Genomic DNA, 27,117 nt, shown 5'->3' on the forward strand with positions numbered 1-27,117 from the left:
AAACAGGTGTGCTGTTGAATGCTTGCAACTTCAGCTTTCAGGGTGGTGGTGGAGGCAGGAGGAACAGAAGTTTAAGGCTAGCTTTATCTACATGATACTGACTCAAAGAAAGAGGTGGCAGAATTCGTGAGGCCTGGTGACTGGTGTTCTAGACCATGGAGATACATCTTCTGGAGAAAATTTATACTCCTCTTCAAGGGAGTAAGTTGGATCTCTTGGGACTAGGTTAGTTATCAAAACAAGAGTGAGGTCTTAGAAAGGGAGGTCATCTCCTCTGTCTTCTACTTTTGCTATGCTGTTATTGGTTAAGGAGGTCCTCACCAGGACTCTGGCTTGCTGTTTAGATCCTTCAGCTACCAGAATAGTAGGCCTAATAAAGCTCTTTAGAAAGTGTCGTCTACCCAGGCTCAGGCACTTTGTAATAACAACAGACACTAGCACATACAGTGTCCAACAACTACCTCTAGTGATAAAAATGGTAAACAATTTGGCACATGGTAGTAAATTTTTTTTTTTTTTTTGGTTTTTCGAGACAGGGTTTCTCTGTATTGTTTTGGAGGCTGTCCTGGAACTCACTCTGTAGACCAGGCTGGCCTCGAACTCACAGGGATCCACCTGCCTCTGCCTCCCGCATGCTGGGATTAAAGGTGTGTGCCACCAACGCCCAGCCATGGTCGTAAATTTCATCATTCTGACTTTCATTTCAAAATGAGGTCAGGGAAAGCATCTTTGGCTGAGTCAGTACTAGGTTATATTACAATAGGTGAAAATGGTCTGGTCTCACTCCTTTAGGATCTAGGAGTGGGTTCTTAGGAATATTTCTCTGAAACTTTTACTTTGTTTTAATTTTAATTATTTGGTTTTTGGAGGCAGGGTTTTTCTGTGTAGCCTTGACTGTCCTGGAAATCGCTCTGTAGACCAGTCTGTCCTCAAACTCACAGAGATCTGTCTGCTTCTGCCTCTTGAGTGCTGGGATCAAAGGTGTGTACCACTATGCTGGGCTTGTTGTATTTGTTTCTTGGTTTATTTATTTATTTTAAGTCTAGGTCTCCCACCCAGGCTGGTCTTGAAATCTCTATAGCCCCAGCTCCTGACCCTCCCTCCAGTGTCTGAGTGCTGGGATAACAAATAAACTCTACCATGTTATGCTCTGAGGATGGTTTTGAACTCCTAATCCTCCTGCTTCAATTTCCAATTTTTTTTCTGCAGGTAAATTTCAGATGTCAACTGAACATAGAATTGTTAGCAACACAAAAACCCATTAGGCCAGATATGGTGGCTTACACCAGTACCCAGCATTCAGGGAGCTGCAACTGGAAGATCTCCATGGGTTGAAGGCCAACCTGGGCTACAGAATGAAACCCTGTCCCAACATCTCCCCCTCCTCAAAAACAAAAAAACAAAAAAACAAAAAACAAAAAACGAAAAACAAACCCCACCACATTAGCCTTTCAGTGCCTCAATTCTAGACAGAATGGCAGAAGCCAGAGCAGGAAACAAAAAAAGAAAATGGTGTTGGGGGGAGAGGGGCTTGGGAAGAGCAAAGCCTCGTTTCATCTTGGGAACGTGCTCCCGAGAGAGTCGGGGCTGGCCTGGTGACTTGTGTGTGGCGCTGTGTCTTCCTCTTCCTTGTCCAGTCTCTCCCTTCATTAGCAGCTATCACAGAATTTCTCCAGCAAAAGAATCTTTTCTTTTTCTTTTTTTTTAGACTGGAAAAATTTGGCAAAATGTCACAATGTTCTCGTGTCCTAGGAACTCAACATCACTGGGTCTCAGAAGCTCTCCAGGGGACAGACAATAAGACCACAGTCTGCACAGAGCCTTCTGTGTGGCTTCGACAGCTGGGACAGAAACAATCAGATTAATGTTTGCTAGAACTGGCCCCCCCCTTCTTTCTTTCTCTCTTTTAAACAGCTGCTTCTTGGTGGTGGTTTTTCCACTCCAGTGTTCCATCTAATTTTTTTTAACCAATATTGTTTATGTTTCCCATTAACAGAGATTGTTTATTGAGCTGGAGAGATGGCTCAGTGGATCCAGTAAAGGCATTTGTCACTCAAGTTTATGGACTGGGGTTCAATATCCACAACTACAATGGATGGAGAAAAGACCTCTTAACAGTTGTCCTCTGACCCTACACACACACACACACACACACACACACACACACACACACACACACACACACACTGTGGCATTTGACTACACACCAATAATAATAAGTAAACCTGAAATTTAATAAGACAAATTGTTTTTCTATCTCAAATACATCTACGTCCGTGGCACACTCAGAAGTTATAGCACAGCAACTGTCAACCTTCTAAAAGATATATGTCACCCAATTCATGAAGGTGACGTTATTTGAACATCTTTGCAGACATAATTAATTGGGGATTTAGCACAAGATCATCTTTCCTGCGGGGTCACTCTGGTGGGCCCTGAGTGTGCTGAGTGCTCGTGTGACACAGTGAACCTGGAGGCATGTGCAGATACAAGGGGCAGAAGAGGAGACGAAGCAAGAGAAAGGTGGGAACAGCTGACATGGGAGTGATACTGCCATTCGCTGCCTGGGGTGTCTAAGGGCTGGAGGGGCGATGACAGATTCTCACGTAGGAGACATTGCCTTTCTGGCCTTAGGAACTGCGCAAAGTAAATTTTAGTTGTTTTACCATACTCAGTGTTGGGTGTGGTGATACACACTGTCTCCCCAGCCCTCAGGAAGTCGAGTTAGGAAGATTCCAAGTTCAAGGCCAGCTCCAGCTACATACTGAATTTGAGTTTGGTCTGCATTATGTAAGACCCTAACTCAAAAACAAAATAAAATCAAGGCACCCAGATTGCAAGAAAAGTTTCTCTCTCTAAGAGGAATCCTTGTGCTGAGCCTGTGGGCCAGGAGTGGCTTTAGACAGTTGGCTGAACTGGTCCTTATCTTCTCTACTTGTGATGCCCTCACAGTCCCAGTACCAATCCCCCTTACATTGCCTGCATCCCTCTGGAATGGTCTACAAGATAGCATCCAGGAAGTGTGACTGTCTAGAGCAAAATGTGGTACCCAGTCCTTCTCCTTTACAAGAAAGCATATAAAGGGTAATTCATGGCACACCTGCCTTCCATATTTGCAGCAGCCATATAAGCAAATATACGGAAGGGTGTGTTCAGAATGAGGAAGCAGCCTGTGAGCCAACTGGGTGGGAAGGAGGGAGAAGCCTCATCAGAGCCGCTTGTGACCAGGACCTGGCAGAGCCTGAGAAGGAAGGTATTGTAGGTAAAGTACCATGGATATCTGTACCTTGAACTGTTGGGGGATACCCTTCTGTATACTGTGAATATATGTTTCTCTTATTGGTTGATGAATATAGCTGTTTCAGCCAATAGACAGGCAGGATGTAGCCATGCAAGAAGTATAGGTGGGGCTAGCAGACTAAGAGAATTATGAGAAGAGGAACACAGAGAGTGAGTCATGAGAGACACCTTGTAGCTACCAGGAAGGTAGGACACCTGGGCATTCTTCAGTAAGCCAAGACCACATGAAGATACATAGATAAATAGATATGGGTTAATAATTAAGAGAGAGCTAGCCAATAAGAAGTCTGAGCCATGGGCCAAACAATTTATAATTAATATTACCCTCTGTGTGTTTATTTGGGACTAAACAGCCGCAGGGCTGAGCAGGACAGAAACATTCATCTACATGTGGTACCCAACTTGGGGTGCCAAAATGTGAATGGAGTTCTTTTTTTTTTTTTTTTTTTTTTTTTTTGGTTTTTCGAGACAGGGTTTCTCTGTGGCTTTGGAGGCTGTCCTGGAACTAGCTCTTGTAGACCAGGCTGGTCTCAAACTCACAAAGATCCGCCTGCCTCTGCCTCCCGAGTGTGAATGGAGTTCTTAATTGGTCTAATTAATAAAGCCTGGAGTTAGACAATAGAAGAACATGCTGAGAGATCGGAGAGAAGAAGGAGCAAGCCACAGACACACCTTACCTCCTTAGTGTCTCAGCAGACCCGAGATCGAGGTCCTGTTTCTGTCCACTTATATCCTGTCTCCACCCAGCCATATCCTTCTTGTCTGTCTGTGCAAACCTCCAGACCTCTATGGTTAGCTAGTGGCAAGCTCCATTCTCTGACCTCCAGACAGGCTTTATTTGTACAAGCAAGATAACACCACATTGAACAGCAGGATGCTCAGACTGACAGCTCAGGGCCAAAGGGGAAGTTGAGCACAGAAACAGGTCAAAGAAGGTGCATGGTGCCAGGCTGCTCAGGGCAGTACACATACTCCACGACTCACACTAACTTTTCCAAACCAACTGGCCATCTTCTCTCTGACCAGGCTATATGGCGTGATTCTGTACCTCCCCAAATCACCCAGCTCCCCTGTTCCTATGCCAAGCAGTCACCGATTTCCCGGAACATCTGCCCTGGCCCTTCCTTTTCTTTGTCTCTGGCAACCCACCCCTGGCCCTCAGTCTGGATCCCCTGTGTCCTGTTCGGTACCTAATACCAGAGGGCTCCACTTAGAAAACCATCTAATCCAGATGTCTGTGCAAAACACTATAAACTGAGGGCATAGGCCCCGGAGTAACACGGCTTTTGATAGAAATGCTGCAAGCAGCAACAAGGAGTCCACAGCAGAAGGTGAAATTCCCGGTGGCCCTCCCTGGGGATCAGGACACTTCTTCCCCTGAAACACTCTACAGCCAGTTCTAAGCTCTAGTGCCGAGCAACTGTCGGCTGTGGTTGTTGATCTTCATGCTCCCAGAGCCCCAGAGGATGTGCTCACTTCTTTCTTTCTTTCTTTCTTTCTTTCTTTCTTTCTTTCTTTCTTTCTTTCTCTCTCTCTCTCTCTCTCTCTCTCTCTCTTTCCTTCCTTCCTTCCTTCCTTCCTTCCTTCCTTCTTTCTTTCTTTCTTTTTTTGAAGACAAGTTCTCATGACCTTAAACTCAGTATGGAAGTGTGGATGAGGGAGACAGGGAAAGTTGCCTAGGTGGTCTTTTGGCTACTTTCCTCTGGTCTCTCACTTCAACAATGAACACAAAAGACTTTGTGATTACAAATGGTGTTAGTCCTTTGTCAACTCACTACAAGCCAGGCTCATCTGGGAAGAGAGGCGCTCAGTTGAGAAAATGTAAGATTGGCCTGTAGGGCTGTCTGTGAGCCACTTTCTCTCTATTTTTCCTTTTTTCTTTCCTTGTCTTTTTTTTCTTTCTTTTGTCTCTCAAGACTGAGTTTCTCTGTGTAGCATTGGCTGTCCTGGAACAGGCAGTACAGACCAAGCTGACCTCAAACTCAGAGATCTGCCTGCTTCGGCCTCCCGAGTGCTGGGATTAAAGATGTGCACCGCCACCAAGGAAATGCAGTGGAACACTTTCCTTCCTTCCTTCCTTCCTTCCCTTCCTCCCTCCCCCCCTCTATTTCTTTCTTTTCCAGACAGGGTTTCTTTGTAGCTTTGGAGGCTGTCCTGGAACAGGCTGGCCTCTAACTCACAGAGATCCACCTGTCTCTGCCGCCCCCCCCACCCCAGTGCTGAGATTAAAGGTGTGTGCCACCAGACCACTGTTGGGAGTGCACACAGCTGCTCCTCTGAAGCCAGGCTGTGGTGCTGCATGCCTTTAATTCCAGCACTCAAAAGTAAGTGGATCTTTGCAGATTCAAGACCAGCCTAGTCTACATAGTGACTTCCAGGACAGCTAAGGATGCACAGAGAAACCCTTTTGGACAAAACAAAGCAAGCAAACAAACAAACAAAACAAAAAGAAAGAAAAGCAATCTGAGCAAGCCAAAGAAGCTAGCTTTGTTTCCCACCCTTCACTCCTCTGCTCGCCACTTTAGTTCATGTTTCCAGGTTTCTGCCTGGCTTCCCTCAGTGGTGGACTGTGACCTGGAAGCCAAACCCAAATTAACTTTCTTTCCCAGGTTGCTTTTGGTCAATGTTTTAACATGGCAGCATAGAGGCAAATTAGAACAGAGCAGGAATTCTGCAGCAACCCTGACCAAGTGTCCTTAGTACGTTCATTCCTGATACAATGGTCTACCTGAGAGACCATCATGTCCCAGAAACCAAAGGTCAGCCCTAGGACAGTTCCTATTTTATTTTAAGATTTATTTATTTTTATTTTATGTATATGGGTGTTTTGCTTGCACACCTGGTTCCCAAGCAGGCCAGAAGAGGGCATTGGATCCCCTGAAACTGGAGTTAGAGATGCTTGTGAGCCATCCTATGGGTGCTAGGAATCAAACCTGTGTCCTCGGAATCAAACCTGTGTCCTCGGAAAGAACTGCAAGTGCTCTTCACTATGGAGCCATCTCTCCAGCTCCCCCCACTCCCCTTCTTAATCTTTGCTTCTGACCTACTCACCAGCTGTAATAGAGTCCCGTCCCGGGAAACAGGCTTACCTGTTATTATACTATGAAGGAAATTACAAAAATCACATGAAGAGATGGATGGCTTGAGGTTCAGAAGACAGGTACAAAGTTTCCTTATCCTCTCTGAGTGTTCTGTCCTGCAGGAATCTCTGCCTGCCAGCTGTCCAAAAGCTCTCTGGATCCTGCCCATTGGGTTTTTATGAAGAATGCATTCCACAGGCGTGATGTGAGCACGGACAACTAAGGACAAAGGTGATTGGGCAAAAAGCCTGTCATCTTATGCAAATAGACCGGGTGGAGAGACCCAGCGGGGCCTGTCAGTTCAGATTCTTTAGTATTTGGTGTTGAGTGGGCTGTCACTAAGTGGTGGAGTGTTTCCCTAGTGTGAGGCCCTGGATTCCAAACCCTGGTACTGAAAACACAGTAGCGTAGCGTTTGTCATCATAGGCAGTGGGCAGCACCTTCTGGGACATGGGGATCTCACAGGGATGGGTTGTAGAATTTTCGAGACAGGGGTTCTCTGTGGCTTTGGAGGCTGTCCTGGAACTAGGTTTTGTAGACCAGGCTGATCTCGAACTCACAGAGATCCACCTGCCTCTGCCTCCTGAGTGCTGGGGTTAAAGGTGTGTACCACCAACACCCAGCAGGGTGTAGAATTTCTTTATGGCTGCTTCAAGCCAGGAGCAGGGGTGAGAGGGAGAAGTCCGAGGATTGCAGTTTCTGTAATCTATCCATGTTCAGAACCATGGATGAAAAGCATGAAAAGAAATGATAATATCTGAGCCGGGATAGTAGTGGCACACACTTTTAGTCCCAGCACTCAGGAGGCAGAAGCAGGTAGATCTCTGAGTTCAAGGCCAGCCTGGTCTACAGAGTGAGTTCCAGGATATCCAGGGTTACACAGAGAAACCCTGCCTTGAAAAACTGAAGGAGGAAATATATATATATAATAATCACAAGGGTGATGTTTACATTTAAGAAATGTTAAAGAACTTTCTTTATTTGTTGTGGATGTGGGTATGCACATACATACATGCCACAGTGTGCATGTGGAGGTCAGAGGATAACTTGTAGGATCTGGTTCTCTTCTCCACTATATGAAAGGTGTGTGCCACCGTGGCCAGCTTGTGTGTGACAGGCCCTGGCTGTCCTGAAACTCACTCTTTAGACCAGGTTGGCTTTGAACTCAGAGATTCACCTGCCTCTGAATGCTGGGATTAAAGGTGTGTGCCACCACCACCACCACCACCACCACCACCACCACCACCACCACCACCACCACCACCACCACCACCACCACCACCACCACTGCCCAGTTTTGGTGTATATCCTTCTCCTTCCTTCCTTTTTTTGTTTTGTTTTTTTGAGACAGGGTTTCTCTGTGTAGCTCTGGCTGTCCTGGAACTTAACTCTGTAGAGCATGCTCACAGAGTTCTCCGAAGGCAGAGGCAGGTGGATCTCTGTAAGTTCGAGGCCAGCCTGGTCTACAGAGCAAGTGCCAGGATAGGCTCCAAAGCTACACAGAGAAACCCTGTCTCAAAAAAAAACCAAAAAGAAAAGAAAGAGAGAGAGAGAGAGAGAGAGAGAGAGAGAGAGAGAGAGAGAGAGAGAGAGAAAGAAAGAAAGAAAGAAAGAAAGAAAGAAAGAAAGAAAGAAAGAAAAGATTTATGTGTGCCCTTGCCTATCCGTACACCAATCTGTGTAGCTGCACTCAAAAACCAGAAGAGGGCGTCAGATCCTCTGGAAATGGAGTTACAGGCACTTGGAGTCACTTGATATAGGTGCTAGCAACAAATGTTCTTTCTTTTCTTCTTCTCCTTCTTCTTTTTCTTCTCCTTCTTCTTCTTTTCTTTTCCTGAAACAGGATTTCTCTGTATTGCTTTGGAGCCTGTCCTGGTATTCCCTCTGTCGACCAGGCTGGTCTCAAACTCACAGAGATCCGCTGGCCTCTTCCTCCCTAGTGTTGGGATTAAAGGCGTGCGCCACCAACTGCTGGCTGCAACAAATGCCCTTAACTGCTGAGCCATCTCTCCAGCTCCCCCACCCCTCTCTTGTGGCGAATTGTCAGTGTGGCTTATTATAGAATTCTGGGTTAAAAATACTTTTCCCTGAGAACTTTGACGCATTTTCTTCTAAGCAATCGGGGTTCTTTATGAGAAATTTAAAGCCATTCTGGGTTTTGTTTTTCTTGTTATGTGGTCTACATTCTATACTTTGGTGTGTGGGTAGGTGGCTGTGTGGGGGTGGCTGTGTGGTGTATGCATGTGTGCTGCGTGCCTGTCTGATGTCTGAATCATTTTTTCGAAGGTTTTGGGTTTTTTTTTTCTTTTTTAATTCATATCTTTGGAGGCCAGAAGAAGGCATTGGATCCCACGGAGCTGGAGTTACAGATGTTTGTGAGCCACCTGCTTGGGTTCTGAGAATCAAACCTAGAAAGTCTGCACCAGTGGTGAGTGCTCCTGACTGCTGAGCCATCGCTCCTGTCGTCCGCCTCAGTTTTTGAGGCAGGGTCTTGCTCAATCTGAAGGGTCCACTCACTGATTCATCTAACTGGTGAGCCAGCACCATCTGTCTCTCTCTGTCTCCTGCACGGAAGCTGCAGTTTTTGCCACACCAGAGTGTTTGCCTCATGATTGCTGGGCATCTGACTCCGGCCTTTATGCCTACACAGCAATACTTTACCCCCTGAGCCACCTCCCTCCCACTTTGTTCTTTAAAAATTAAAAAAAAAAGTTTACTTCTCTTTTTCTCAGCCTTTATTTTTATTTCATGTGTATGGGTGTTTTGCCTGCGGGCATGTGCTCCACCCCACTTTTGCGCTGTGCCTGTGGAGGGGCGGATTTCACGTCTGCAAGCTCTCCTCTGACCTCCACTTGAGGGCCGTGGCGCATGCGTGTGCGTGCACGTGTGTGTGTGTGTGTGTGTGTGTGTGTGTGTGTGCCTACGCACAATAAATGAGTGTAAAAAAAGAAAAAAAAGATGTGTCAACCCAGAAAATGGGGGAGGTGATGGGATTCCCCTCTCTTTCCTTTGTAGTATTTCTGATATAGCTGACTCCTTTTTTTCAATAAGCATATCAGATTACTGAGAAAGTGACAGAGGTGTCCTTCTGCAAGGTTGGAGTAGGACCAGATACTCCAGAAAGCCATTGACCTTGGTTATTAAGGGGTCATTGATGGTTGCAACACGAAGTGTCCTTAAGGCTGTGACTTAGGTCAGTGATAAAGTCCTTGCTTTATGTGCTCTAAGCTCTGAAAGGACACATCAACACACACAGCTTCCTTTAAGGTATGTGACAAAAGACCAAAGACCCAAGACACAAGTGAGCTGAAGGGCAGAATGCCCAGCATGAGGACCCAGAGGCAGTGTTGCCCTGAATTTCAGGCTAGCCAGGGATACACAGCAAGACCCTGTTGGATAGATTATTTCTTTCAGGAGCTTGGTCAGCAAAAGGCAAGAATGATGAGAGGGAGCCAAAGAAGTTTAGGTCAACCCCAGGCTTTTTAGCTGGTAGAGTTGGGGAACTTGAGTGTGCTAGGAGGGTAGATGAAGGAGGGAAGAGGAAGAAGGAACCGCTGAGGCTGCTGAAGGGGACAGATAACCCAGGAAGGGCTGGGGAGATGGCTTGGTGGTCAAAGCTCTTGCCAGAGTTTGGATCGCACAGATGCAAGTAAATCCATAAATACTGGTTGGGTGTTTCGGCCCACCTGAAAGTCCAGCCTCAGAAGGTGGAGACAGGATCCTCCTGAGCGACACTGGCTAGCAACACTAGCCATCTTGGCAAGTTCGGGGTTTGATTAACAGACCAGGCCTCTACAAATAAGATAGAAGAGTGGTTGGGGATGGTTTCCGCTGATGCCTTGGGCCTCCACGTGCAAGTGCACACACGAGAAAACATTCGTGTAAATGCATGCACATCACTCACTCCCACACAGGAAAATGGAAGAAGAAGAAAAAGAAGTAAACAATCCTCGAGGAGGAGCTGGGGCCCAGCTTTCATGGGGCCCAGGCACCGTGGCACAGTCCTGGGATGGGTGCTCAGTGCTGGAGGGACTGAGAGGAAGGGGTCAGAGGTTAGCCCGGACGGAATGCCAGCTTACTAAGGCACAGCTGGCCTCCTGGGCCTTCTGGGTTGTATTTTCCTGGCCCCCATTGCCCTGTGAGAACAGGAACAAGGCTTGATTCATCCTGTGTCTCCAGGGCCAAGTAGGGCCCTCTTTCATATTTATTGACTAGATTCCAAGTCTAGGCCAAGTGCAAAGAGATGGAATGGTGGTTGACAAGGGTGGTGGCGGGATTAATCCTTGGGACAGCCTGGCTGGGGAATGGGGCCTGGGGGTGAGTAGGCGGGACCTTCCTGCAGGAGGCCTGCCGGGCATAGATGTCAGGATGTGGAGCAGTCAGGCACCTGGCTATGCTCCTTTTTCTCTTCATACCATTCTGAGCAGCTTGGAGCATGCAGAGAAAGCAGATGGGTTTTTTTGTACTGCGATTTGACCTGCTGTCATACTCTCAGTGGGGACCTGGAAGAGTTGTGTAGCTCCCCAAGACCCTGGCTACGTTCCTGGAGACTGTTTTTGCCTTGGGTGGGCTCGTATTTTCTACTGAAAGCTGCTACTGACTGTAGCAAATTAGTGTTGAAACCTCAGCTCAACTGTCACGGCCAAGGGGACCTTCGGCCTTCCTATCCTTCCTGGTGTTGGCCTCTGGATGCTGGCAGGAGACACCGAGTCGGGGCACTTCCTGATTGGTGTGTGCCCCTGTCCCCTCAGGCCATCTGGGCAGGCGGTAAGGGAGCAGTTTTAGCATGGTGGACTCCTCAGAAGTCTGCCTGTGGGCTTCCTGTAGCACAGCCCAGATAACAGGAACAGGGGCAAGGATGCTCCTTAGGGAGCAGGGTTCTGGAAACATCACCTGAGGCAGGGTAGGTGAGCCAGACGTAAAAGGACAAGTGAAGGCTGCTAGTGAGAGATGTAAACAGGCTGTTATCACGAGGCAACTGGGGCTACAGGCTTCATAATGCTGGTTGATGGTGCCCAGTGAGCTGAACACCGGTTTTTAAAAAAAAAGGTTCCTGGAAATTGAAGGTTAAAAAGACAACCTGTGGGAGTTGGGTCTCTCTGTCCACCACGAGGGTTCCAGGGATTAAACTCAAGTTGTCAGCCAGTTCCTTTACCTACAGCCATTTTACTGTCCCACCAGAAAAGACTCTTGAAGGGATGGGCTGTACAATATTTATTTATCTTTATTTTGAGGCAGGGTCTCTCTTCGTAGTCCTGGCTGTGCTGGAACTGCATATGTAGACTAGGCTGGCCTCAGACTCACAGAGATCGCCCTGCTTGAATGCTGGGACTAAACTGTGCTGTGCTCTCATGTTGACGTCTTAGCTATGGCAGCCGGTAGCCATGCCTTAGCCATCTTTTGCTCACAGCATGTAATAAGTGTTTAGTAAATCTATTTTTTACTTTTTTTTTTTTAAAGACAGGTTCTCACACTGTAGCCCAAGGCTGGACTCAAACAGCAACCCTCTCATCTCGGCCTCTTGAATGCTGTGTTCACAGCCATCCATTCTGGCTTATAAGGAAATGGTTGTATAATGACTAAGTGACCTCAGTGTTCAGGCTGCAGTTTGGAGCTGGACTGTCGGCCTTAGGCTGTGTGTTCAAGGCTTGGGGCTATCCTATGGTACTTTTGAGAGATGATAGAACCTTCAGGAGATGGGGCCTGGTAGAAAGAAATGAGGTCGCGGGGCACATGCTCTTGACGGGGATAGAAGGACCCTAGTCCCCGTCCCACCCCACCCCTCTACTCCCCACCCCCCTGCTCCCCACCCCCATACTCCCCACCCCCCTACTCCCCACACCCCTGCTCCCCACCCCTGCTCCCCACCCCCCTGCCCCCACCCCCTGCTCCCCACCCCCTACTCCCCACCCCCTGCTCCCCACCCCTGCTCCCCACCCCCTACCCCCTTGCCCCCACCCCCTGCTCCCACCCCCTGCTCCCCACCCCCTACTCCCCATACCCCTACTCCCCACCCCTGCTCCCCACCCCCTACTCCCCATACCCCTACTCCCCACCCCCTGCTCCCCACACCCCTACTCCCCACACTCCTATTCCCCACACTCCTGCTCCCCACCCCCCACCCCCTGCTCCCCACACTCCTGCTCCCCACCCCCTACTCCCCACCCCCCACCCCCGCTCCCCACCCCCTGCTCCCCACCCCCTGCTCCCCACACCCCTATTCCCCACACCCCTGCTCCCCACCCCTGCTCCCCACACCCCTGCTCCCCACACCCCTACTCCACTGTCATGAGGTGAGCAGGACTCCTCTTGCACATACATACTCCATGCCACAATGTACGGTGCCACCACAGGTCCCAAACAACAAGACCAAGTGACAGTAGACAGAAGCTGTGAGCCCAAACAGACCTTTCCTCCCTGCTAGTCAGTCACCCCAGCTGTGTTGTCACAGGTATGGAAAACGAACACAAGTTCAGAAGTGGCCATGGCTAGAAAGATTTGGGCAAGCCTGGCTGTCTCCTCCCCAACAGGAACTTCACTGATGAGAACAGACTCTGAAGGCTCTACTCTGTCATTTATCAAAGAGTTCTTCCCTTTATCTCAAACGAAGTCAGGGTATCTAGCTTGAAGCTCTGAAGCCTTCAAGCTTTTGCCCAACAGCCATTCTCCCTTTTGCCTGATGAACAGGGCTCTGGTTTTGTTTAGACAACTGTGTTTCTAGTCTTAGGGGATAGCCATTATTTATTGCTTGTCACCAGTGGAATTATCTTGGTACAGGATACCCACTGAGTCCTCTCTCAGGCAAGCAGTCTAGAGGTCATGAAAGACTCACTGACCAATTTCAGATGCTTAAAAATTGCTAGTTTCATCTTTAGACTCACAGTGAGGGGCTGTGGGTGTGGCTCAGGTGGTAGAGTGTTTGCAGACACGAAGCCCTTCAGTTCCCAGCTCTGTAAAATCCTGGTGTGGTAGTGCATGCCTGTAATCCCAGTACCTGGTAGGTGGAGGCAGGGAGATCAGAGGTTCAAGGTCGACCTTGCCCAAATGGTGAGTTTCAAGCCAGTGTTGGACAGGCTGTGTTGCAATACACCTAGCTATAGCTAAAGAGTACCAGAGACCCACCTAGGGAGGACTCCCAGCTAGGGAGGAGCTAGTAGGAGCATACGGGGGTCTCTGTGGAGTCAGAGGGGAGGATAACAACTCTCAATCTAGAGTTGGCAGAGTTTTATCTCATCATTTTGAGTTTCTTTAAAAAATTCATTTAATGGCACTGGGCGGTGGTGGCGCACGCCTTTAATCCCAGCACTTAGGGAGGCAGAGGCAGGTGGATCTCTGTGAGTTTGAGACCAACCTGGTCTACTGAGCGAGTTCCAGGACAGGCTCCAAAACAATACAGAGAAACCCTGTCTCGAAAAAACAAAAAAAAAAATTCATTTAATGTGCCAGGCAGTGGTGCCTTTAATCCCAGCACTTGGGAGGCAGAGGCAGGTGGATCTCTGTGAGTTCAAAGTCAGCTTGATCTACAGAATGAGTTCTAGGATAGCCAGGACTCTTACACAAATGTCTCAAAAAAAAAAAAAAACCAAAGCCAACCAAACAAAAATTATTTAATGCATATGAGTGTTTTGACTGCATGGATGTGTGCGATACATCTGTCCTAGAACAGGGTTGTTGGATCCCCTTGGAATTGGAGTCACAGATGGTTGTGAGATGCCATGTGGGTGCTGGAACTCTAACTTGGGTCCTCTGGGAGCAGCCAGTGCTCTTAAGCACTGAGCCATCTCTCAGCACCCCAGTGCCTTTCCATCTACAAGTAAGCCTCCTCTGTGCCTTTTCTTTTCCCTTGGACACCCGGGTCTCATTTATTCGGCATCTAGTGAGTCTTACAAGTTGCCATCTTGCTGTCTGTACCAAACACATCTTAGCAGCTTTGTCTGCTGTTGTTTCTTAGTTTATCTTTCTTGTCTTCTCCCTCAGACTTAATATACTCATCAGCACAGCTGACAAGTATTGCATCAGCCTGGGCCTGCCTTTTACAATCCTGGGACCTATCATAGTCACTTGACTCAGCTCTGGTCTGGGAGGCCCCATGGGACCAGCTTTGTTGCTGTGACAAAATGGCTGGCATGCACAACTCTCCTGGTTTACTTTCTATTTCTGTGATAAACACCATGACCAAAAACAACTTGGGGAGGAGTGGGCTCATTTCAGCTTACGCTTCCACGCCGCAGCCCACCAATGAGGAAAGTCAGGCAGGAGCTGAAGCAGAGGCCAATGGAGGTCTGGTTCTTACTGGCTTGCTTTTGTTTGCTTGCTCACTTGGTTTTTGTTTTACTTTGTTTTTTGAGACAGGGTTTCTCAGTTTCTGGCTGTTCTGCTCTCCATGGCTTGTTCCGGCTACTTTCTTTTCTTTTCTTTTTTTTTTTTTTTCTCTTTTTGTGTTTGGTTTCCTTGTTTATTTTTTTTAATTTATTTTTAAGTTTAAATTTAGATTAGAAACAAGGTTGCTTCACAAGTCAGTTCCAGGTCCCTCTCCCTTTCCCTCCCCTCCTCCCGTGCCCTCCCCCCAACCCCCCATTATCCCCTCATTTCCCCAGGGAGGGTGAGGCCCTCCATGGGGGTGTCCATAGTCTGTCATTTAAAAATATGGAATGCTACACGAATTTGCGTGTCATCCTTGCGCAGAGGCCATGTTAATCTTCTCTGTATCGTTCCAATTTTAGTATATGTGCTGCCGAAGCGAACACCCGGCTGCTTTCTTATACAACTCAGGACCACCTACCCAGGGGTGGCACCGCTCTCAGTGGCTCGGCCCCGGACACACCAATCACTAATCAAGACAATACCCCACAGACAGGCTTACAGGCCAATCTGATGGAGGCATTTTCTCAGCTGAGGTTCTCTCTTCTAGGATGGCTCTAGCTCATGTCAGAAGAACTCCAGGGAGTGGTTCACTTAGGCTCCAGTTTCAGAGGGCTCAGCCAGTAGAGGCCAGGAAGGCAATAATGTAGGGGGAGGGGCTCTGAGGAAGTAGCAGGGAATGGTAGAGCTCCTGCTGTGGCCAGCTCAGCGAGCAGAACAAGCTAAACTGGGACATTCCAGTGACCCACCCCAGCCAGCTAGGCCAAAGTCCTTCAGGCTCCACAACTCCCTAACTGGCACCCCCAGCTGGGCACCAAGTATTGAGACATGCAGGAGGGTGTTGGACACATTTTGCATTTAAAACTGTACCAGGAAGCATCTGGAAAAGTTATCTTCTTCAGGCATAGGGGGCTGGGGAGGAAGCTCAGTTGGTAATAATGATCGGTGGCCAAGCCTCTGAAACCATGTAAGAAACAAACACCAGTGGTGGTAGTAGAGGCTTGTCATCCCAGTGCAGGGATGGTAGAGATGGGTGGACCCTTGGGGCTCCTGACCGCTAACCTAACCTTTCAGGTGAGTTCCAGGCCAATGAGAGACCCTGCTTTTGTTTTTGTTGTTGTGTTTTAAATAGACAGTTATACAGTGCCCAAAGAATGACACCTGAGCCGGGCGTTGGTGGCGCACGCCTTTAATCCCAGCACTCGGGAGGCAGAGGCAGGCGGATCTCTGTGAGTTCGAGGCCAGCCTGGTCTACAGAGCGAGTTCCAGGACAGCCTCCAAAGCCATACAGAAACACTGTCTCGAAAAACCAAAAAAAAAAAAAAAAAAAAAAAAAAAAAAAAAAAGAATGACACCTGAGTTCTTCTGGCCTCCATTCGTACAGGAACACAAATGTACACACACACACACACACACACACACACACACACACACACACACACACACACGAGGGTGGGGGTTAGTTTTAATTCTAGTTTGTTTTTTTTTTGAAACACAGTGTCACTATGTAGCCATAGTTGGCCTGCAACTTGCTATGTAGACCAGACTGGCCTGGAACTCACAGAGATCCACCTGCCTCTGCCATCCAAAACACTTGCAAATCAGTAGCTTGAAGCGGACAGGTGTACTATGGAGCCTTAGCCACTGTTCATCTGGCTGTCTAGGTGGGTCCTGTGCAGTAGTCAGGTCCTCAGGTTTCTCCTAGGACCTGTGCTTCTCTTTATTGCTTATTATTTCCTCTCCTACTTAGAGTAATTCTGGCTGGTCCCCCCCCAACTTCTCCCCATCTTCGTGGTGGACACACTGGTGTCAGGTGAAACTCCTGTTCACTCTCCTAACTCTGCCTCAGAGGTTCCTCCCAAATCCCTCCCCACAGCAGCCTTTTCCGGAAGTTATTCACGTTGTCTCTGAATAACTTCCCAGGAGTCGCGGTTTCTGGCTTATTTTTAGCTGTAGCAGAAGCCTTTGTTGAAGTTCCAGCCTGATGTATAAAGCAGATGGAGTAGTAATTTGGGGAGGGGGAGGGCTCCACCTGCTGGGCCCTTTCTCTTTGCTTCTTAGCCTCTCTGGGCCCAGCCGGATGGCTCTGCCGGGTCTTCCGTGTTGAACCTGGTCTCACAGATATACCTGCTGTCTTTTGAGCTCTTTCTTTGGCATGACAGCCAGCATGAAGCATTCGTTTTCTTGAAGGTCATGTCTCCCCCCCCCCCAAGAAAAACATTTTAATTTTCTCATCTCTGCCTTGGAGGGCAGCTTGTTGCCAGCTCCCCTGTTTGAGCTGCAGGGTGGGAAGCTACACTCCGAGTCCTCTGTGCTATAGATTGCACTTCCTTGGTTCCTGGACAGGTGGCTCTTCCCCACCCCACCCGACCACACCCCACTCCAAAAGTTCTTTTTGACATAGTTAAAACAAGAAAAAGTGCCCTAGAGTTCTAGTGGGCCCCAGGGCAGGGCAGGCCACAGACTGAGAATCTGGACAAATTGTACACGCCTTACAAAGTCCAAGGCTTCAGCAGAGGCAGGCAGATCTCTGTGAGTTCAAGGTCAGCCTGGTCTACAGAGTGAGTTCCAGGATAGCCAAAGCTACACCGAGAAACCCTGTCTCAGCACAAAACAAAACAATTTGAAGGCCTCTCTTAGACAGGCTAGGCTTAATGTTGCCTCCCTGCTGGGTGGCTGTGTACAGATGCTTCATTAGGATCCTCTGGAACTGGAGGTCAGGGTCCTCTTTGTGGTTCCTTTACTGAAGGCATTCAGGGCCTCAATAAAACAAGGAGACTTCCATTTCCAGGCTTCTCACTGGCAGGTGTCCCTTCCAGACCCTTCTTGTGTGTGTGTCCGTGTCCGTGTCCGTGTGTGTGTGTGTGTGTGTGTGTGTGTGTGTGTGTGTGTGTGTGGCCCCAGTTTGTTAAACAGAGCCTCAAGCTAAGAGCATGCAGAACGATTCCAACAAAGTATGCAGTCTGCTACTGTCCAACTCTTTTGCTGAGTACTCCCTCTCTTCAGATGAGTGAGGCACATGTGCAACTGTAAAGAGGGCCTATGCTGCCTTCAGGGGAAACCAGGCTGGAAGGTAGTAGGACATGGTCAGAGAGTCAAATCTCTCCCGACACAGGTAAGAAGTGTAAAGAAAGCTGGTGGTGGTGCATGCCTTTAATACCAGCAGAGGCAAGCAGATCTCTGTGAGCTCGAGACCAGCCTGGTCTACAAGAGCTAGTTCCAGGACAGCCTCCAAAGCCACAGAGAAACTCTGTCTTGAAACACCACACCCCAAAAAAGAAGTGTAAAGAAGATGTTGGTGGTGCATACCTGTCCTCCTACATCCCAGCAGGTAGGAGGTGGAGGCAGGAGGATCAGAAGTTAAAGGTCACTTTTGGGTACATAGAGATTTGAGGCTAGCCTGGGCTACATGAGAGATACTATCTCAATGTACACACACACACACACACAGAGACACACACACACAGACAGAGAGAAACATACATATACACACACACACACAGACAGAGAGAAACACACACACAGACACACACACACACACACACACACACAGAGCTACTAAACCAAAACAAAATGGGACACATGGCAACAAAGAGAAAATTACTAATGATTAATAATAGGGAAACAGAGGGAAATAAGGGTTCCTCCCTTTCTTCCCTAAAAATCCTAACAGGAGTTCCTTTTAATGGCTTCATGCTACAAAGGCAGTTAATAAGAACATAAGGGCTGGCAAGATGGCTCAGCAGGTAAAAGTGCTTGCCTCCAAGCCTAAAGACCTGAGTTCAATCCCCAGGACCTGAGGTGGAAGGACAGAGCTGACTCTGACCTCCATACACACACATACTGAGCACATGTGTGCTCATACATACACACTAATAATAAAAATAAGTAAAAGACTCAAAGAGGGGAAAATGAAACCAGAAAATGGGACAAAAAGGATGACAAACTGAAGACAAAATTCATCACAGAACAAACAGATCGGTTAGAACTAACAGACCAGTGAGCAAAAGAGTGGAGCTCACCGATGCCAAATCATTAAAGCAGGTGAAGAGATGCAAATAGTTCTATAGGATGACAAAGGTGACATGATGGACATTCTACAAGAAACTCAAGCCAGGACCAAGGGAGGCTTCCTTTAATGGAGAAAGCAGAAACACAACAAAACCTCCAGCCACGGCAGACTGAGAACAAATGATGTTCCAGAAAATGAGATTTGGAATATTGAATACTAAGACATCTCATAATTATCAGTTTTTTAAAAATGAGCTGGGCCGGGCGTTGGCGGCACACGCCTTTAATCCCAGCACTCGGGAGGCAGAGGCAGGTGGATCTCTGTGAGTTTGAGGCCAGCCTGGTCTACAGAGCTAGTTCCAGGACAGTCTCTAAAACAATACAGAGAAACCCTGTCTTGAAAAAAACTAAAAAAAAAAAAAAAAAAAAAAAAAAGAGCTGGGAGAGTGATGGTGCACATCTGTAATTCCAGTGCTTGAGAGGCAGAGGCAGGTGGATCTCTGTGAAACCCAGGCCAGCCTGGTCTACAGATGGAGTTCCTGCACAGCCAGGGCTACATAGAAAGACCCTGTCTTTAAAAAACAAACAAATAAATAAGGTGAAGAGTGATTTTTTTTTTCTTCCAAAGAGAAAAGCATCAACTCTAAGGGAAAAATTCAGGCTGCCTTCAGACTCTTCCTAGAAGGAAAAGGAGCCAACCCAGCACACTCCATGCTGGGAATAAAGGTGCGCCGACCTTTACTTGCTAACTGACATTCTTCAAAACAACTTTTCCTTATTACATGTGGGGGGGCAGGACATGATTGTACCATGGCACACACACACCTGTGGAGGTCAGAGGATAACTTGCAGGAATTGGTTCTCTCTCTGCTTCCCCAAGTGCTGGCATTGAAGGCATGTGCCGCTCTGCCCAGCATAACTGACATTCTTAAGCATCCTAACCCTTCTTGGAAAAACAACTAAATAGATTCCTCCCATTAAGAGTGGAATTGAGATTTTTTTATTGCAAATGGAAACATATAGTGACAGAACAGTTGATGAGCATCAAATTAATTAATTTAAATTTTAGACTGAGTTATTGTAGAATTCTGTTTCCAGAATAGAATGTGATTGTTCCTAGTCTAGACACTGTAAGAATAACAATTAACAAAGCCAAGAAGATGAAGAAAGCCAACACAGTAATGGCAACACATATAACAGATGTGAACTTTAATCCCAGTACTGGGGAGGCAGAGGCAGGAGGATTCTGAGTTTGAGGTCATCCTGGTCTACAGATCGAGTTCCAGGACAGCCAGAGCTACACAGAGAAACCCTGTCTTGAAAAATAGAGAAAGAAAGGGGGTTAAGGGAGGGAAGGAGGGAAGGAAGGAAGGAATGTGAACTTGAAGAAAATGACAAGTCTCCCCAGATAGTGTTGCAATTTTCTTTTTTAACCTTGGTGGTGTCTTTTTTTTTTTTTTTTTTTTTTTTTTTTTTTGGTTTTTCGAGACAGGCTTTCTCTGTATTGTTTTGGAGGCTGTCCTGGAACTAGCTCTGTAGACCAGGCTGGCCTCGAACTCACAGAGATCCGCCTGCCTCTGCCTCCCGAGTGCTGGGATTAAAGGCGTGCGCCACCAACGCCCGGCTTGGCGGTGTCTTTTAGGAAATAATATCTCCTGCAGTCAGGAAAAACTCTTTGAGGCCTGACTCTTCTTTAAGATTTCACTCCAACTTTCTTTTCTATTAAGTTCAAATACCATTAAACAATGCTTCATTTCAGTAGCATCAGTATTACAGATCAAATATTTATTTATTTGGCCTTATTTTATTTTTTGAGATAAGGTCTCATGATGTAGACCAGGTTGGCCTCGAACTCACAGAGTTAAATGTATGTATCACTATACCTGATTTACATTTGTTTATTTATTTATTTTTGGGTTTTTTTTCGAGACAGGGTTTCTGTGTATTGTTTTGGAGGCTGTCCTGGTATGTATGTGTGTATTTGTTCAGACTGCAGTGCCTGTGGAGTTGGAAACAACTTTCAAAGGTCAATTTTCCCCTTTAACCATGTAAGTTCTAGGGATCATCAGACTTGGCAGCAAGCACCTTTACCTGCTGAGCCATATCACTGGCCCATGGTGGATACTTCTATATCTGTTACTTTTCCTCCTGTCTGTAAACAGCCACATAAACCTTTCTAGAATAATGTACAGCAATGCTTGTGCTGGTGGTTTCTTGATGGTGACACTGGGACTATTTAAACTTAACTGTACTGTTTAAATTATTTAAAGTGTATGTATATAATTAAAAAATAATAATAATAGCCAGGTGTTGGTGGTGCACGCCTTTAATCCCAGCACTGGGGAGGCAGAGGCAGGTGGATCTCTGTGAGTTCAAGGCCAGCCTGGTCTACAGAGCGAATTCCAGGACAGCCTCCAAAACAATACAGAGAAACCCTGTCTTGGAAAACAACAACAACAACAAATCAATAAACATTTATTTGATACAGTAATTTTAATACATACAATTGATGGCCCACCACCGTACCACTCCTGGCCAGGGGATGAGGATGGGGACAGATAATCACAAGGCGGGCAGGATCCAAGCTCACCTCAAAACATCTTGCAAATAAAACACTTAGTAGATAGAATATATATGCATGGCCGGGCGTTGGTGGCACACGCCTTTAATCCCAGCACTCAGGAGGCAGAGGCAGGTGGATCTCTGTGAGTTCGAGGCCAGCCTGGTCTACAGAGCAAGTTCCAGGACAGCCTCCAAAATACAGAGAAACCCTATCTCAAAAAACCAAAAAAAAAGAATATATATGCATGTATATCTATGGTTACAAGTGATAGCCACTTGTGTAATGAGAACTGCATTAAAACCAAACCAAGGAACCCACGGTTTAGGAGGCACTGCAGTCTGGTGTGAGAGGTGACCTGGGAACCAGGTCTCGGGGCAAAAGGCCCTGTTCCACCCAACAAGGGAACACAGAAACAACTTCCCTCAGAACCACCATAGGGACAGGAAGTCCCCAAAGGCCCCAGGAGGCACCAATATCTGCCTGTGCAGGAACACAAAGTGCACTCTGGTTGTCCCATGAAATGTCTGTCCTTGGCACTTTTCTGGTTTTTTAGGGCAGGGCAAGCATTGAGCCAGAGGTAGATCTGTAGAGACCATGACTTTTACATTTTGCCAAGGACCCAGGGTTTGTTTGGGTCAAGCCCCCACCTCCTGGAGATCTGCCATGATGGTCCCTCTTACAAGGGTCTGTGTAGGCTGGCCTTGGGGCCAGAGTAGGAAAGTGGGCAGACTGATGAACCCTACCCAGGGAGGGCCTTACCACCTTGGAAGAGCTTTACAGACTAGCTTGCCAAAACCCCTTACCAGCCACCACCAGCTGGTACCTATCCAACTGCCACTTTTGCCTGCTGCCCCCAATCCCACCTCAAAGACAAAAGAGTTAAAGTGCTACGTGTATCATTTTTATAAAGTTTAGCAGGCTGACACCCACAGCACTGGAGTCACAGATGTGCGCTCCCACACTGGGCGTTTCAGGTGGGTACTGAGAATCTGAACTCAGACCCTCAGGCTTGCACAGCAGGCACCTTGCAGACTGAGCCTGTTCCCAGACCCTTTTCTAGAATTTCATAGAATGTTTAGCTATACATGTGCTGGACAGAATAATAAAGACCTCATTTCCCAGCTCTGGCTAGTGTGGTGTCAGCAGAAATAGTAGAGGTACATCGTGGCAGCCTCTGGAATTGTTTGAGAGTGTTTGCTCTTTTCCTCAATATCATCTCCATCCCTGTTTGCTGCCTGGAGTGCAGACACACCCAGTGTCACCACACTGGACCAAGAGGGCAAAACATGGGGTCCCAACAAGGGGGGCACTAGGGGAAGAGGAGTCAGCAAAGCACTAGGCTACTTCCCTGGACAACATGGGAAGGCAGGGATGAGGAGGGAAGAAACTTTAATGTGGTTGAAGTGACCGTTCTAATTCTAACTGGTATGTGACCTACATCCATACAGAAATGTAGTTTGTAGTTCCCTTTGCATTGTGCATCAGTGGAGAATATGAAGCAACTGGCTTGGCATACTCTTAGACACATCATCTACATCTGACAGGGTTTCTTTGTGTAGCCCTGGCTGTCCTGGAACTCACTGGGTAGACCAGGTGAGCCTGGAACTCAGAGTTCTGCCTGTCAAGTGCTGGGATTAAAGGTGTGGACCACATGGGGGAATCACTCCTGCAATCCAGCACTTGAGGGACTGAGGCACAAGGATTGCTGCAAGTGTGAGCTCAGCCTGGAAAAGAACAGGTCAGGGAGATGGCTCATCTGTACGCACACGTGGACCTGCGTTCAGATCCCCAGTACCCATGTGAGAAGCCTGCACAGTGCGCATCTGTGATTCCAGCGCTGGTGGTAAAGGCAGGTGGATCCCAGAGGCTCTCCGGATGATCAGGTCTGGTGGAAAAGGGAGCTCCAAGTTCAGGAGGAGACCTACACACACACACACACACACACACACACACACACACACACACACACACACACACACTGGGGAAGAGATCGAATCTCGAGTCTCTGGAATGTGCCTGTACACACATGCACACATACATCTCTAACATGCACACCCAGAGAGACAGCATGTACAGAGAGAGAGAGAGAGAGAGAGAGAGAAGAAGCAGAAGAAGTAGTAGTAGTTAATCATGGTTATACCTGTAATCCAAAGAGACAGAGACAGGAGGATCACTACAACTTTAATCCTCGCTTGTTCTACAAAAGCAAGGGTAACGTGATGAGACCCAGTCTCAACCACTTCCCCAAATATATAATGAAAACAACAACAACAAAAAGTACAAATAGAACTCTAAGAACAGACTTAGCAAACTCACTGCAAGGCTGTGGGCTTGGCAGTAACCACAGTACACAGCTCCTGGGTGTTGGGGACCAAACACAGGGCCCTGCTCCTGCTAGGCAAGTGCTCTGCCACTCAGCCACCCCAGCCTCCCATCCTTGGAACTTTTTATGAACTTGGGATAAAGATCAAGACCTTTTCCCCACCACCACAAGGGTTGTGACAGTCCTCAGGCCCCTGTTGTCTCCCCCCCCCCATCCCCAGCTACATCCCAGGCTTTTTATTAAAGAAGAAAAATGAAAGTCATAAACAAAAATAACAGGGGAACCATGAAAAATTTGAACCTGTATGACAAACTCTACACAGACACAGGAGGAACAGAGGCCAGGAAGGCCCTGTTTCCTGGTAGGCCTTGTTTAGATTCCTGCTGATTTTGCATGTGGGTGGGGATGGATGGTGTGGGGGGGGGTAGAGAGTAACATAGTCTGCTTTCTCTGTGACAATGCACCTCAGGCATCACAGTTCCCATTCAAAGAGGGAAATTTGCCACCACTGATCCACCTCTCCAATCAAACCACTGAACAGCACCCCCACCTTTTTTGGGAGGGACAGTTTCTCCTGTGTTCCATGCTAGCCTCAAATTTGTTATACAGTGGAGGATGATCTTGAACTCTGAATTGTTCTGCTTCCACCTCCCAAATGCTAGGATTATAGATGTGCCCTGTCACATATGGCTTATGCCGCTTTGGGGACAGAACTCAGGGCTTTCTGAATGCTAGGCAAGCAAGCACTCCAACAACTGGGCTGCATGCCCGTCCCATTTCTTGTCAGAGAAATGTACAAGAAACAACAGCACGCAAGAGCATACAACAAAATAAAACATTGTTAAGTCCAGCTGGGTGAGATGCCAGTTCACCTTGGAGACAAACTATGGTTTGTAAAGAAAGAAGGGAAAAGCCACTTCAGGGAGAGAAGGTGAGTGGTACCACAGCTATTCGGGGAGGGGGAGTTGGACGTGTTCTGCAGCATGGGGGTGGACCAAGTCCAGATGTGGTCTCCAGATACCTCCAGCAGTCACAAGTTTCCAAAGAGTGGAAGGACAGGGTTGTTTCTCAAGAAGACATTGGAGGTCGGAGTGGACATTCATGGGAAGTAGGGGGACAGAGGTAAACTTTGCCTTATTATCAGGAAGACCAGAGAGAATGTCGCGGAAAGGACTTGGGGAGAGCTGGATCTCGTACAGTCACTGGAAAATATTACCAAGCCCGTTGAGACGTTTGTGTACTTTTTTGAGTGGTAAGGTTGGAAAAGAAGATGAGCATGCTGTGGGAAACAAGGTCCTCTTTGCATAATGACATAACTCCAAACTCGTGGGACAGGCAGGGTGAGGATGGCAACCAATACGCTACGTAGATGGTGGAGCTCCGCTTTCCAAACTGTGCATCTTTCTCCGGTTCATCATTGCGCAAGGAGCCAAAGGCTGCCTGGCCGGACGCACCGGTCCAGCCTGGGGTTCCCGCCCTAGCTCCTGCTTAGAGCATCAGGTGGGATCCACCGGGCATAGGCAGAAGAGGCTGAGGGGGCCTCTCATGGATCTGCAGAGCATGAACCCTTAACCTGGTGGTCCCAGGGCATTTGCAGGTTCCAACAGGGACAGTCAGCTTGGAGGCGGAGCCCCAGGGCGCACGCAGCACCCCTCTGTGCTGTGCACTGAGCTAGCTTCTCAGGGACACGCAGCAGGCCTCGGGAAGCGCTCCGGGTCCCCCAGACGTGGCAGTCCGGGCCCCCCCACTTCTCGGACTACAAGTCCCAGCAGCACCCGCAGCTAGTACCTCCTGCCACGCCGCGGAGACCCCCGGTCGGTCCTAGCCACGGGGAGCCTGCTGAGCTGGGGCTGAGCCGGTTAGGGAGGCCGGTCCCGCGGGCGGGGGCGGGGCCCGCTCCGCGGCTTCTCCCGCCGCCGCCGCCAAGGGGAGTTTCCAGGAAGTGGCCATATTGGATCCATTCAGCCGCAGCCGCCCGGGCGGAGCGCGTCCCGCAACCGGCTCGTCCCCGCCGCGGCCCCGGCGCTCCCCGTAGCCCGCCCGCCCGGTGCGCAGCTCGCCATGGCGGCCACCGACCTGGAACGCATCTCGGTGAGGCCCGCGGCGCGCGGGTGCGCGGGAGGGGGCGCGAGGTGGGCTGTCAGCACCGCTCGGCGGGACCTCGAACCCGGGGACCCCTGAGCTAACCCCGGGAGGGGGTCTCGGATTGTCGGGCTTCGCGCGACGTAAGCTCCTTTTCGCGGGAAGAAGCCAAGACTTTGGGCAGGTGTGAAGACAGACTCGTGTCCAAAGGGGAGGATCCCGGACGCCCCCCGAATCTCCTTGCCCAGGGTGTTCCTGCACCTCTGGGGACTTAGCAGTGCTAGTGCTGTTAGCTGGGTGCAAAGAGTTAGGATAGAGCCCCAGGGATCCAGGGGGTCCCCCCACCCCGCAATACACACACACACACACACACACACACACACACACACACACACACACACACACACACACACAGAGCACACGAGTGCTCAGGGGAGTTGCAGACTTTAGTCCTGAAGAACCCAGGCCTGCTCATCATCTCCTTTACTGTCCCCTAGGAGCCTGGATGCAACTCCAGACAGGTCCAGGGCCTCAGTGGTAGTAGTCTGTGGGTCTGCGGCAGCCATTCTCAGGAGCTGAAGTGATTCCAGATCCAAACCACTGAGTGTTTGTTTGGGCTCCTGGCAGGGAATGCCTTCCTCTGGGCTGATGTCCCTTGGTGGTCTTAACAGGGTTGTTTGTTGACCTGAGCCAGAGCTTAGCACGTGGAGGGAGGCCTTTTGGGGGTTGTCTGCACTCCCTTGGTGTCTAAGGCTGGATTTGGGTGTGTCTGGGAGGCTAGGCTGTGACAGTGAAGGAAGCTGTGTCCTCTTGCCAGCATGTGAGGCCCTGGTCTGCTGGAAGGGGAGGAGGGGAAGGGAGGGAGGAGGTGGAGGAGGCCCAGGGCTGTTGGAGGGAGGGAGAATTCTGAATGTGTGACCGATAACGAATTGGTTCTGGGGCTAAATAAGGGAGCCAGGACTTATGTAATTATGCTATAAATATTGTCATCTGAATTTATATATGCAAATTTCTTTAATCTGAAAATACATTTGTTGGTCTTTGGGACTATGCATAATAACACAGGAGCTCTTGGTTTCATAATGTGTAGACTAGTGTGTTCTGTGCCCCTTGGGGAGGGGGGACTGTGTGTCTGTTAAGTAAGTTTGACTACATTCGGAATCTGCAGAGGCTGGGCCAAACCAAGATCCACTTCACTCCCATGGCTGTAAAATGATGGAATTTATGTACTCCAGGAAAATAGCCGAGTTCTTATAAACCTGCTGAGTCGATGGAGACCGAGAGATGTGTGTGTGTGTGTGTGTGTGTGTGTGTGTGTGTCTGCATGCCACATTTTCTGTGCCTAGCTGACCGGAAGGTTATGTCTGGGTTTGCTTTGAGGTCAGAGGCTTGTCTAA

The 27,117-nt window shown here is 48.4% G+C and overlaps 1 protein-coding gene, 1 long non-coding RNA gene and 1 other non-coding gene across 11 annotated transcripts in view; 1 reads left to right on the forward strand and 2 right to left on the reverse strand.

Moving 5' to 3' along the window:
- Positions 1-1,010: 1,010 nt before the first annotated feature.
- Positions 1,011-6,511, reverse strand: LOC121141330. The gene is made up of 2 exons (XR_005878204.1): positions 6,390-6,511; positions 1,011-1,841 (listed from the first exon to the last, which is right to left on the reverse strand). It is a non-coding gene; the product is annotated as an uncharacterized LOC121141330 (long non-coding RNA).
- An 8,509-nt stretch (positions 6,512-15,020) lies between these two features.
- LOC121141714 lies at positions 15,021-15,127 on the reverse strand. Its single transcript, XR_005878668.1, has one exon. It is a non-coding gene; the product is annotated as a U6 spliceosomal RNA (small nuclear RNA).
- Positions 15,128-25,437: 10,310 nt separating this feature from the next.
- The window catches only part of Septin8 (septin 8), a 28,069-nt gene continuing 26,389 nt past the window's right edge, over positions 25,438-27,117 (forward strand). For 2 of the 9 annotated variants that reach the window (XM_040748625.1, XM_040748628.1), the window contains exon 1: positions 25,438-25,729. In XM_040748625.1, the coding sequence (XP_040604559.1) occupies positions 25,700-25,729 (30 nt within the window). In that variant the 5' untranslated portion in view covers positions 25,438-25,699. The remainder of the gene's footprint in view (positions 25,730-27,117) is intronic. The other 7 variants (XM_040748631.1, XM_040748629.1, XM_040748624.1 and 4 more) reach the window with 6 other exon arrangements.

This window comes from Mesocricetus auratus, unplaced genomic scaffold, assembly GCF_017639785.1.
Source record: "Mesocricetus auratus isolate SY011 unplaced genomic scaffold, BCM_Maur_2.0 Super-Scaffold_100007, whole genome shotgun sequence".
Classification (NCBI taxonomy): domain Eukaryota; kingdom Metazoa; phylum Chordata; class Mammalia; order Rodentia; family Cricetidae; genus Mesocricetus; species Mesocricetus auratus.